The sequence below is a fragment of the Eucyclogobius newberryi genome, unplaced genomic scaffold (genome assembly GCF_026437365.1).
Source record: "Eucyclogobius newberryi isolate DKJ021-1_F unplaced genomic scaffold, fEucNew1.0.hap1 SCAF_4, whole genome shotgun sequence".
Lineage (NCBI taxonomy): Eukaryota > Metazoa > Chordata > Actinopteri > Gobiiformes > Gobiidae > Eucyclogobius > Eucyclogobius newberryi.
In genome coordinates, this window is record NW_027316056.1 from 37563109 (window position 1) to 37575662 (window position 12554).

Sequence of the window (12554 nt, forward strand, 5' to 3'; positions counted from 1 at the left end):
GAAACTGTCGACGAAGGAAGAAGTTGTGAACCGATTGATATACGAGGAGTTGAACCAATCAGAGGGTTTGTGCCGTGATCGTTATCGGACGGCGTGATCGGACGGCGTGATCGGACGGCGTGATCGGACGGCGTGATCGGACGGCGTGATCGGACGGCGTGATCGGACGGCGTGATCGGACGGCGTGATCGGACGGCGTGATCGGACGGCGTGATCGGACGGCGTGATCGGACGGCGTGATTGGACCGCGCAGTGTGAACGCCTTTGTGCCGCTCTGGAGTTTAAAGCTTCTGAACTGTCCGGCCTTTGGTTTCCTTGAACTTAAAGGTGCTCTGTGTCACGTCTCTGACACGGCGCACCTTTAATGGAGGCCTCATGTCGAGCGATTTTGGTGTGGTTACTATGGTTACTCCGGGCTTCTCTCGGTCAGTCTTTGGCCCTCCGGTGGCTCCGTACTTGAAGTGCTTTTGAAAAAAAGTTTAAAAAACCCCAAACGAGACTCTAATAAACATTCCACTAAGTTACATCCAGCGTTTGGTAATGTACATCGAATTGTGTCGATGGAAAGTGTAGCTCCGGCGCCCCCTTATGGTGTACGGGGCCCCTTATGGTGTACGGGGCCCCTTATGGTGTACGGGCCCCCTTCTGGTGTACGGGCCCCGTTCTGGTGTACGGGGCCCCTTCTGGTGTACGGGCCCCCTTCTGGTGTACGGGGCCCCCTTCTGGTGTACGGGGCCCCCTTCTGGTGTACGGGCCCCGTTCTGGTGTACGGGGCCCCTTCTGGTGTATGGGGCCCCCTTCTGGTGTACGGGGCCCCTTCTGGTGTACGGGGCCCCTTCTGGTGTACGGCCCCCCTTCTGGTGTACGGCCCCCCTTCTGGTGTACGGGGCCTCCTTCTGGTGTACGGGGCCCCCTTCTGGTGTACGGGCCCCGTTCTGGTGTACGGGGCCCCTTCTGGTGTACGGGGCCCCTTCTGGTGTACGGCCCCCCTTCTGGTGTACGGCCCCCCTTCTGGTGTACGGGGCCCCCTTCTGGTGTACGGGGCCCCCTTCTGGTGTACGGGGCCCCTTCTGGCCCCTTCTGGTGTACGGGGCCCCTTCTGGTGTACGGGGCCCCCTTCGCAGGAGCTCAACAGTGGGAAAACAGGCGGAATGGACAGAATTACTCAAAAGTATCACTTCAACTACTTCAGTCAAAGTACTGAATGAAGTACGTTGGATTCAAACGTAGTGATTCTTATTCACAAAATCATTTTATTTAAATGTTTTCAAAGCCGGAACTTGAACTCAAAACCTTTATGTCGCCGTGAATGTGGTGGAGTAGAACGTACGTGTAGTAAAAGTAAAAGTACAGTACGATAACTAACATTTTAAATACTTTTACGTTTGTTTACGTTCCACCAGTCGAATTTAACAGCTTCAAACTGTTATTTTCATCCCAGTGTTGAGCTCCATTCGACAGCGTTTATTTTGTTTTAACACAATCCCAGCGCCCAAGTTTTAGCTCCGCCCCCGACCGGTTTAAGAGGGCGGGGCCAGTAACAACGCCGTAAAATATTTAGTAATTGTGTCGTTATTACTGATACTTGATGTGTATTTGGTTCCACATGTTCTGAGTAAAACACCGGCTCATCGCAGTAACTATAAAACAAAAATAAAGTACATTTTAATACATCACTTTTCCGCGGCCGCTAGGAGCCGCTAGGAGCCCTCCAGGAGCCCTCCGCTCGGAAGCTAGGAATTTTCCGCGCGCGTAAACGTAGCGAGCATGACTCTAGCACGGAGCTGTCCCCCGAGCGGCTTAAGTGCTCTGTTCTTCCTCCGTGGGCAGATCATTCCGGTAGTTTCCAGATCTATAGACCTTCTTCTTCCGCGGGGTGAGGTCGGTGGTCCGCGGGGTGAGGTTGGTGGTCCATGGATTAACCGTCCGGACGCGGGGCGAGCGTGCGACCTGTGCGCAGAACAGATCCCCTTCTGAAACCCCGTCTCTCCCGCGGGGGTCGTGTCGGGGTCAGCAGGAGGACGCGCTGATCTTCTCCGACACCTCGGGGTCCGACTTGGCCACGAGGAAGCGCAGCCGGCCGCCGCCCAGTCGGATCAGGTCAACGGCGCTGCTCAGAGAAAGAGAGAAGGAGAGAAAATAAGAGTTTGCCGGGATTTTAGAACAATTCTACGGATTTACTGTCGAGTAAAACCACAAATTAAAGTTAAACCCGTGATTTCTGGGTGTTTTTGACAGTGACGGGAGTGAATTTGCCTCTTTCGTGTACATTAGCTTGAGTGCTGTGACGGTGTGATGGGCGGCGTCGTGGACGGTGTGATGGATGGTGTGATGGGCGGTGTCGTGGACGGTGTGATGGGCGGCGTCGTGGACGGTGTGATGGACGGTGTGATGGGCGGTGTCGTGGACGGTGTGATGGGCGGCGTCGTGGACGGTGTGATGGACGGTGTGATGGGCGGCGTCGTGGACGGTGTGATGGGCGGCGTCGTGGACGGTGTGATGGACGGTGTGATGGGCGGCGTCGTGGACGGTCTGATGGGGCGTCATGGACGGTGTGATGGGCGGTGTCGTGGACGGTGTGATGGGCGGCGTCGTGGACGGTGTGATGGGCGGCGTCGTGGACCGTGTGATGGACGGTGTGATGGGCGGCGTCGTGGACGGTGTGATGGGCAGCGTCGTGGACGGTGTGATGGACGGTGTGATGGGCGGTGTCGTGGACGGTGTGATGGGCGGCGTCGTGGACGGTGTGATGGACGGTGTGATGGGCGGTGTCGTGGACGGTGTGATGGGCGGCGTCGTGGACGGTGTGATGGGCGGCGTCGTGGACGGTGTGATGGACGGTGTGATGGGCGGCGTCGTGGACGGTCTGATGGGGCGTCGTGGACGGTGTGATGGACGGTGTGATGGGCGGTGTCGTGGACGGTGTGATGGGCGGCGTCGTGGACGGTGTGATGGACGGTGTGATGGGCGGCGTCGTGGACGGTGTGATGGGCAGCGTCGTGGACGGTGTGATGGGCGGCGTCGTGGACGGTGTGATGGACGGTGTGATGGGCGGCGTCGTGGACGGTCTGATGGGGCGTCGTGGACGGTGTGATGGGCGGCGTCGTGGACGGTGTGATGGGCGGCGTCGTGGACGGTCTGATGGGGCGTCGTGGACGGTGTGATGGGCGGCGTCGTGGACGGTGTGATGGGCGGCGTCGTGGACGGTCTGATGGGGCGTCGTGGACGGTGTGATGGGCGGCGTCGTGGACGGTGTGATGGACGGTGTGATGGGCGGTGTCGTGGACGGTGTTGCGGGTGGTGGTGTTGTGGGCGGTGGTGTCGCGGGCGGTGACGTGGGCGCCCCCCTCTGGCAGCGCCCCCCTCTGGCAGCGCCCCGTACAGCAGCACCTCTGGTAGTCCGCTCCGATGAGGCTGGTGCCGTTCACGGCCAGGATCCGGTCCCCGATCCTCAGGCGCCCGTCAGAGGCGGCGGGACCGTCCGGGATCAGGGTGCGAATGTAGATGCCCGGAGCGTTCAGGGGCGTGTGCTGCGGGACACGAGAGAGCGTCACCGACACGCCCAGCTTCTCTGTTTCTATACACACACTCCGGGCGCTCTCACACACACTCTCCGGGCGCTCTCTCCGGGCGCTCTCACACACACACTCCGGGCGCTCTCTCACACACATTCCGGGCGCTCTCACACACACACTCCGGGCGCTCTCTCCGGGCGCTCTCTCACACACACTCTCCGGGCGCTCTCACACACACACTCCGGGCGCTCTCACACACACTCTCCGGGCGCTCTCACACACACACTCCGGGCGCTCTCTCCGGGCGCTCTCACACACACTCTCCGGGCGCTCACACACACACACTCCGGGCGCTCTCTCCGGGCGCTCTCACACACACACTCCGGGCGCTCTCTCACACACACACTCCGGGCGCTCTCTCACACACACTCTCCGGGCGCTCTCACACACACACTCCGGGCGCTCTCACACACACTCTCCGGGCGCTCTCACACACACTCCGGGCGCTCTCTCCGGGCGCTCTCACACACACACTCCGGGCGCTCTCTCACACACACACTCCGGGCACTCTCTCACACACACTCTCCGGGCGCTCTCACACACACACTCTCCGGGCGCTCTCTCACACACACTCCGGGCGCTCTCTCCGGGCGCTCTCTCACACACACTCTCCGGGCGCTCTCTCACACACATTCCGGGCGCTCTCACACACACACTCCGGGCGCTCTCTCCGGGCGCTCTCTCACACACACTCTCCGGGCGCTCTCTCACACACACACTCCGGGCGCTCTCACACACACTCTCCGGGCGCTCTCACACACACACTCCGGGCGCTCTCTCCGGGCGCTCTCACACACACTCTCCGGGCGCTCTCACACACACACTCCGGGCGCTCTCTCCGGGCGCTCTCACACACACACTCCGGGCGCTCTCTCACACACACACTCCGGGCGCTCTCTCACACACACTCTCCGGGCGCTCTCACACACACACTCCGGGCGCTCTCACACACACTCTCCGGGCGCTCTCACACACACTCCGGGCGCTCTCTCCGGGCGCTCTCACACACACACTCCGGGCGCTCTCTCACACACACACTCCGGGCACTCTCTCACACACACTCTCCGGGCGCTCTCACACACACACTCTCCGGGCGCTCTCTCACACACATTCCGGGCGCTCTCACACACACACTCCGGGCGCTCTCTCCGGGCGCTCTCTCACACACACTCTCCGGGCGCTCTCACACACACACTCCGGGCGCTCTCACACACACTCTCCGGGCGCTCTCACACACACACTCCGGGCGCTCTCTCCGGGCGCTCTCACACACACTCTCCGGGCGCTCTCACACACACACTCCGGGCGCTCTCTCCGGGCGCTCTCACACACACACTCCGGGCGCTCTCTCACACACACACTCCGGGCGCTCTCTCACACACACTCTCCGGGCGCTCTCACACACACACTCCGGGCGCTCTCACACACACTCTCCGGGCGCTCTCACACACACTCCGGGCGCTCTCTCCGGGCGCTCTCACACACACACTCCGGGCGCTCTCTCACACACACACTCCGGGCACTCTCTCACACACACTCTCCGGGCGCTCTCACACACACACTCTCCGGGCGCTCTCTCACACACACTCCGGGCGCTCTCTCCGGGCGCTCTCTCACACACACTCTCCGGGCGCTCTCTCACACACATTCCGGGCGCTCTCACACACACACTCCGGGCGCTCTCTCCGGGCGCTCTCTCACACACACTCTCCGGGCGCTCTCACACACACACTCCGGGCGCTCTCACACACACTCTCCGGGCGCTCTCACACACACACTCCGGGCGCTCTCTCCGGGCGCTCTCACACACACTCTCCGGGCGCTCTCACACACACACTCCGGGCGCTCTCTCCGGGCGCTCTCACACACACACTCCGGGCGCTCTCTCACACACACACTCCGGGCGCTCTCTCACACACACTCTCCGGGCGCTCTCACACACACACTCCGGGCGCTCTCACACACACTCTCCGGGCGCTCTCACACACACTCCGGGCGCTCTCTCCGGGCGCTCTCACACACACACTCCGGGCGCTCTCTCACACACACACTCCGGGCACTCTCTCACACACACTCTCCGGGCGCTCTCACACACACACTCTCCGGGCGCTCTCTCACACACATTCCGGGCGCTCTCACACACACACTCCGGGCGCTCTCTCCGGGCGCTCTCTCACACACACTCTCCGGGCGCTCTCACACACACTCTCCGGGCGCTCTCACACACACACTCCGGGCGCTCTCTCCGGGCGCTCTCACACACACTCTCCGGGCGCTCTCACACACACACTCCGGGCGCTCTCTCACACACACACTCCGGGCGCTCTCTCACACACACTCTCCGGGCGCTCTCTCCGGGCGCTCTCACACACACACTCCGGGCGCTCTCTCACACACACACTCCGGGCACTCTCTCACACACACTCTCCGGGCGCTCTCACACACACACTCTCCGGGCGCTCTCTCACACACACTCCGGGCGCTCTCTCCGGGCGCTCTCTCACACACACTCTCCGGGCGCTCTCTCACACACATTCCGGGCGCTCTCACACACACACTCCGGGCGCTCTCTCCGGGCGCTCTCTCACACACACTCTCCGGGCGCTCTCTCACACACACTCCGGGCGCTCTCTCCGGGCGCTCTCTCACACACACTCTCCGGGCGCTCTCTCACACACATTCCGGGCGCTCTCACACACACACTCCGGGCGCTCTCTCCGGGCGCTCTCTCACACACACTCTCCGGGCGCTCTCACACACACACTCCGGGCGCTCTCACACACACTCTCCGGGCGCTCTCACACACACACTCCGGGCGCTCTCTCCGGGCGCTCTCACACACACTCTCCGGGCGCTCTCACACACACACTCCGGGCGCTCTCTCCGGGCGCTCTCACACACACACTCCGGGCGCTCTCTCACACACACACTCCGGGCGCTCTCTCACACACACTCTCCGGGCGCTCTCACACACACACTCCGGGCGCTCTCACACACACTCTCCGGGCGCTCTCACACACACTCCGGGCGCTCTCTCCGGGCGCTCTCACACACACACTCCGGGCGCTCTCTCACACACACACTCCGGGCACTCTCTCACACACACTCTCCGGGCGCTCTCACACACACACTCTCCGGGCGCTCTCTCACACACACTCCGGGCGCTCTCTCCGGGCGCTCTCTCACACACACTCTCCGGGCGCTCTCTCACACACACTCGGGGCGCTCTCTCCGGGCGCTCCACTCACCAGGCCGTCGATGAGTCCCATGCCGAGTCCGTACGGTCCTTTGTCCAGCTCCACTACAAACACCACACACAGGTCGTCAGGGACAGGAGACGCCCCGCACGAGGACACAGGGAAGGGGAAGTCTGCAGAAGACACACCACAGCACACGGCTAGGGGACAACAGGGACACTACGGGGGGACGTGTGCTAGTACAGAGGGCGTCCTGCAGGGGGCATGCTCACTACACCACGGCACAACAGGCAGAGGACACAAGTGTCTAACATGGGAAAGTGAATGTTCAGCTCATGAGGCGAGGGAGTGACCTTTGACCTTTTCTAATGGCAGCCATTTTGGACGGTTGCATTTTGATGTGTCCTCAAACTGTAAATCATCACAACTAGCTAAAGTGTAATGACTGAGGGCCTAAAAAGAAATGATTAGAGGTCCCATGACAGGTTTATACGATCTTCTAATTTTGACTTTATTTGGTGTGTTTATACATATGTGTCGTACATATAAATTATAGTTTTTCACCAATAACTAATATTCATGCTAAGCAAACATCAATACAGCTAACAGTCATGCTAAGCTAATGTCAATAAAGCTAATAGTCATGCTAAGCTAACGTCAATAAAGCTAATCGTCATGCTAAGCTAACGTAAATAAAGCTGATAGTCATGCTAAGCTAACATCAATAAAGCTAATAGTCATGCTAAGCTAACGACAATAAAGAGGAGCTGGAGGGCACGAGGGCGGAAGGACGGGAGGGCAGAAGGACGGGAGGGCACGAGGTCTGAAGGACAGGAGGGCACGAGGGCAGAAGGACAGGAGGGCACGAGGGCAGAAGGACGGGAGGGCAGAAGGACGGGAGGGCACAAGGGCAGAAGGACAGGAGGGCACGAGGGCAGAAGGACGGGAGGGCAGAAGGACGGGAGGGCACGAGGGCAGAAGGACAGGAGGGCACGAGGGCAGAAGGACGGGAGGGCAGAAGGACGGGAGGGCACGAGGGCAGAAGGAGCTCAAACATTGACAACAACTTAACTCTGTGTCCAAATCTAAATGCTTCCTAAAATGGGACAGTGTGGCCCAGCGTGAGAGTGGTGTGTGCGTGTGTGTGTGCGTGTGTGCGCGAGTGTGTGTGTGTGTGTGTGTGTGTGTGGGTGTGTGTGTGGGTGCGCGAGTGTGTGTGTGTGTGTGTGTGTGTGTGTGGGTGTGTGTGTGGGTGTGGGTGTGGGGACAGGATAGACACACACACACACGGTTGGGCGGGGTCACACTCCAGGCCCACGCCCACATGCGCCTCACTTCAGGGTGGCGCTTGTACCTTCCAGCCCGTTGGGGATAAGTCCGTTGGCCTTCTTGCAGTCGCTCCTAGGGGGGCATCCGTTGGGCTGCAGACTGTGACCCTTGTTTGGCCCCGGGGCCCCTCCCTCGGGGTACAGGGGTGTGTGTGGGGGGGTGAGGAGGCAGGACAGCTCTGGGTTGGGGGCTTTGGGCTGGTGCATGGTCCCGTTCCTCCTCAGACTGTGGCAGTGGTGGGACACTCTGCGCTCCTCCAGGGGCTCCACACCCCCATCATGGCCCTGAGCTCCAGAGCGAGGGCTGCTGTGTGCGGGGGCCAGCTCCCTCTGCACACACACACACACGCACGCACGCACGCACATGCAAACAAACACACACGACGCACACACACGCATAACACAACATATGAGCTCAGTAACACACACGGTTTAGTCTGTGTATGTTTTAGGGAAAACACCTGGGACTCCAACTCAGGACCCTCTCGCTGTGAGGTGAGCGTGCTTGCCTGCGCTCTGGGACTTGTTAGTAAATGTATACGTGTACATGTTTACATGTGTATACGTGTATATATATATATATATATATATATATATGTGTACATGTGTATACATGTATACATGTGTATACGTGTATATATATATATATATATATATATATATATATATATATGTGTACATGTGTATACATGTATACATGTGTATACGTGTACATGTGTAAATGTATATGTGTACATATATATGTGTACATGTGTGTACATTTGTACGTGTGTACGTGTATATGTGTACATGTATATGTGTATACGTGTACATGTATATGTGTACATGTGTACATGTATATGTGTACATGTGTGTATATGTGTACATGTGTGTACATGTGTGTATATGTGTACATGTGTGTACATGTGTACATGTATATGTGTACATGTGTGTACATGTATATGTGTACATGTGTGTACATGTGTGTACATGTATATGTGTACATGTGTGTACATGTATGTACATGTATATGTGTACATGTGTGTACATGTATGTACATGTAAATAATAATAATAATAATAATAACTTTTATTTATATAGCGCTTTTCAGTGACCCAAAGACGCTGAACATAATAAAAAAGGGGGGGGTATTTACAGACAGGGGGGACAACACGTACAGAACACATTAATATACAGATAAAATGAACAAGACAGAAGAAGTAGAGAGAAAAAGATGGGGATGTAACAGGGGGTAGAAGTGTAGGCAATGGGGTAGAGGAGGCTAGGGGTAGGGGAGGTCATAAGCTTGGGTGAAGAGGTATGTTTTTACATTATATGTGTACATGTGTGTACATGTGTACATGTATATGTGTACATGTATGTACATGTATATGTGTTCATGTGTGTACATGTATATGTGTACATGTGTGTACATGTATATGTGTACATGTATATGTGTACATGTGTGTACATGTGTGTACATGTATATGTGTACATGTGTGTACATGTATATGTGTACATGTGTGTACATGTGTACATGTATGTGTGTACATGTATGTGTGTACATGTGAGGGTGCAGTAACACGGGGATTATGGTCTAGTCAGCCGTGCCCAGTAATGAGACAGCCTCACCACTAATCAGATTAGCCTCTTTATCCACGTCTCGCTTTGGCGTGTGTGTGTTTGAGTGTGTGTGTGCGCGAGTGTTTGTGTGTGTTTGAGTGTGTGTGCGTATGAGTGTGTGTGTGTGTGCGTGCGTGTATGTGTGTGTGCGTATGAGTGTGTGTGCGTGTATGTGTGTGTTTGTGTGAGTGTGTGTGTGTGTGTGTGTGTGCGCGCGCGTCCTGGCTGGAGTAAAGGTGTTCCTCGGGCCCCTGTACCTCGGGCCCTTGTACCTGTACGTCGGGGGCCCAGTCGTTGGTGTTGGTGCCGTTGGACTGCGTGTGTCCAGCAGGGGCGCTGCTGTGCGTGTGCGTCTTGGTCCGGAGGCCCCACAGGAAGTGTCGGATGTACAGCAGCTGCCTGTAGATACTGTCCTCCACACAGTCACTGTCCAGGTCCACTCTGAAGCCGGCGCTGGGCAGCACGATGGGCGGGTGGTTCTCGAAGCTCTCCAGCAGGTCCACTGGACACACAACGCCGTCACGGGTTAGGGCCGCGCTAGCAATCACAGTCAACGCTAAACCACCCGTTCTGAAGGCAGATTTAATGAGATATATCTTATGCAAACTGAAAAAAAGTCCTGTACTTTAAACTTTTAACACTCAGAAAAGCAACTACACTTTATTTTGTGAAGTTTGTTAATTGTTTCACTGTTGTAAAGGGCTTATAAATAAAGATTGAATGACTGAATAATGTGTTTTATTGGAATATATGAGCTTTAAACAACTGTTGGAACATTTTTTAATAATAAAAGGTTCTATTCTATGATTGTAATTATTATTTTTTACTTTAGTCATGGTCTTTACTAGAGTTGATTAAAATGGAAGCTTTCACCACGAAGGACATGAAAAACTGACATGTTCTCCTGGTAGAGCTCAAAACACATTCTACACACACACACACACACACACACACAAACCTGCAATATTATTCTCACGCCTCAAAAGACCCTTCAACTTCCTCAAAATGGCGGCTCCAACAGGAAACTGGATGGACACGGGCCACGCCCATTCGTGTTTTTCACAATAAACTTAGTGTAGTCTGTGTTCGTCACCTCTAGGTGTCGCTCTCTGTGTCGGTCACCTGTCCTGTAGGTGTCGCTCTCTGTGTTGGTCACCTGTCCTGTAGGTGTCGCTCTCTGTGTTGGTCACCTGTCCTGTAGATGTCGCTCTCTGTGTCGGTCACCTGTCCTGTAGGTGTCGCTCTCTGTGTTGGTCACCTGTCCTGTAGGTGTTGCTCTCTGTGTCGGTCACCTGTCCTTTAGGTGTCGCTCTCTGTGTCGGTCACCTGTCCTGTAGGTGTCGCTCTCTGTGTTGGTCACCTGTCCTGTAGATGTTGCTCTCTGTGTTGGTCACCTGTCCTGTAGGTGTCGCCTTCTGTGTTGGTCACCTGTCCTGTAGATGTCGCTCTCTGTGTTGGTCACCTGTCCTGTAGATGTTGCTCTCTGTGTTGGTCACCTGTCCTGTAGGTGTCGCTCTCTGTGTTGGTCACCTGTCCTGTAGGTGTCGCTCTCTGTGTTGGTCACCTGTCCTGTAGATGTCGCTCTCTGTGTCGGTCACCTGTCCTGTAGGTGTCGCTCTCTGTGTTGGTCACCTGTCCTGTAGGTGTTGCTCTCTGTGTCGGTCACCTGTCCTTTAGGTGTCGCTCTCTGTGTCGGTCACCTGTCCTGTAGGTGTCGCTCTCTGTGTTGGTCACCTGTCCTGTAGATGTTGCTCTCTGTGTTGGTCACCTGTCCTGTAGGTGTCGCCTTCTGTGTTGGTCACCTGTCCTGTAGATGTCGCTCTCTGTGTTGGTCACCTGTCCTGTAGATGTTGCTCTCTGTGTTGGTCACCTGTCCTGTAGGTGTCGCTCTCTGTGTTGGTCACCTGTCCTGTAGGTGTCGCCTTCTGTGTTGGTCACCTGTCCTTTAGGTGTCGTTCTCTGTGTTGGTCACCTGTCCTGTAGGTGTCGCTCTGTGTTGGTCACCTGTCCTGTAGGTGTCGCTCTCTGTGTCGGTCACCTGTCCTGTAGGTGTCGCCTTCTGTGTTGGTCACCTGTCCTGTAGGTGTCGCTCTCTGTGTTGGTCACCTGTCCTGTAGATGTAGGTGTCGCTCTCTGTGTTGGTCACCTGTCTTGTAGATGTAGGTGTCGCTCTCTGTGTTGGTCACCGGTCCTGTAGGTGTCGCTGTCTGTGTTGGTCACCTGTCCTGTAGGTGTCGCTCTCTGTGTTGGTCACCTGTCCTGTAGATGTTGCTCTCTGTGTTGGTCACCTGTCCTGTAGGTGTCGCCTTCTGTGTTGGTCACCTGTCCTGTAGATGTCGCTCTCTGTGTTGGTCACCTGTCCTGTAGATGTTGCTCTCTGTGTTGGTCACCTGTCCTGTAGGTGTCGCTCTCTGTGTTGGTCACCTGTCCTGTAGGTGTCGCCTTCTGTGTTGGTCACCTGTCCTTTAGGTGTCGCTCTCTGTGTTGGTCACCTGTCCTGTAGGTGTCGCTCTGTGTTGGTCACCTGTCCTGTAGGTGTCGCTCTCTGTGTCGGTCACCTGTCCTGTAGGTGTCGCCTTCTGTGTTGGTCACCTGTCCTGTAGGTGTCGCTCTCTGTGTTGGTCACCTGTCCTGTAGATGTAGGTGTCGCTCTCTGTGTTGGTCACCTGTCTTGTAGATGTAGGTGTCGCTCTCTGTGTTGGTCACCTGTCCTGTAGGTGTCGCCTTCTGTGTTGGTCACCTGTCCTTTAGGTGTCGCTCTCTGTGTTGGTCACCTGTCCTGTAGGTGTCGCTCTGTGTTGGTCACCTGTCCTGTAGGTGTCGCTCTCTGTGTCGGTCACCTGTCCTGTAGG

At 56.4% G+C, this 12554-nt stretch overlaps 1 protein-coding gene across 3 annotated transcripts in view; it reads right to left on the bottom strand.

The window, feature by feature from the left end:
* Nucleotides 1–1979: 1979 nt before the first annotated feature.
* radil (Ras association and DIL domains) overlaps nucleotides 1980–12554 on the bottom strand; it is a 46267-nt gene continuing 35692 nt past the window's right edge. For 2 of the 3 annotated variants that reach the window (XM_072462990.1, XM_072462987.1), the window contains 5 exons: nucleotides 9975–10204; nucleotides 8127–8430; nucleotides 6824–6945; nucleotides 3391–3530; nucleotides 1980–2110 (listed from right to left, as the gene is read on the bottom strand). In XM_072462990.1, the coding sequence (XP_072319091.1) occupies nucleotides 2011–2110; nucleotides 3391–3530; nucleotides 6824–6945; nucleotides 8127–8430; nucleotides 9975–10204 (896 nt within the window). In that variant the 3' untranslated portion in view covers nucleotides 1980–2010. The remainder of the gene's footprint in view (nucleotides 2111–3390; nucleotides 3531–6823; nucleotides 6946–8126; nucleotides 8431–9974; nucleotides 10205–12554) is intronic. The other variant, XM_072462989.1, reaches the window with a different exon arrangement.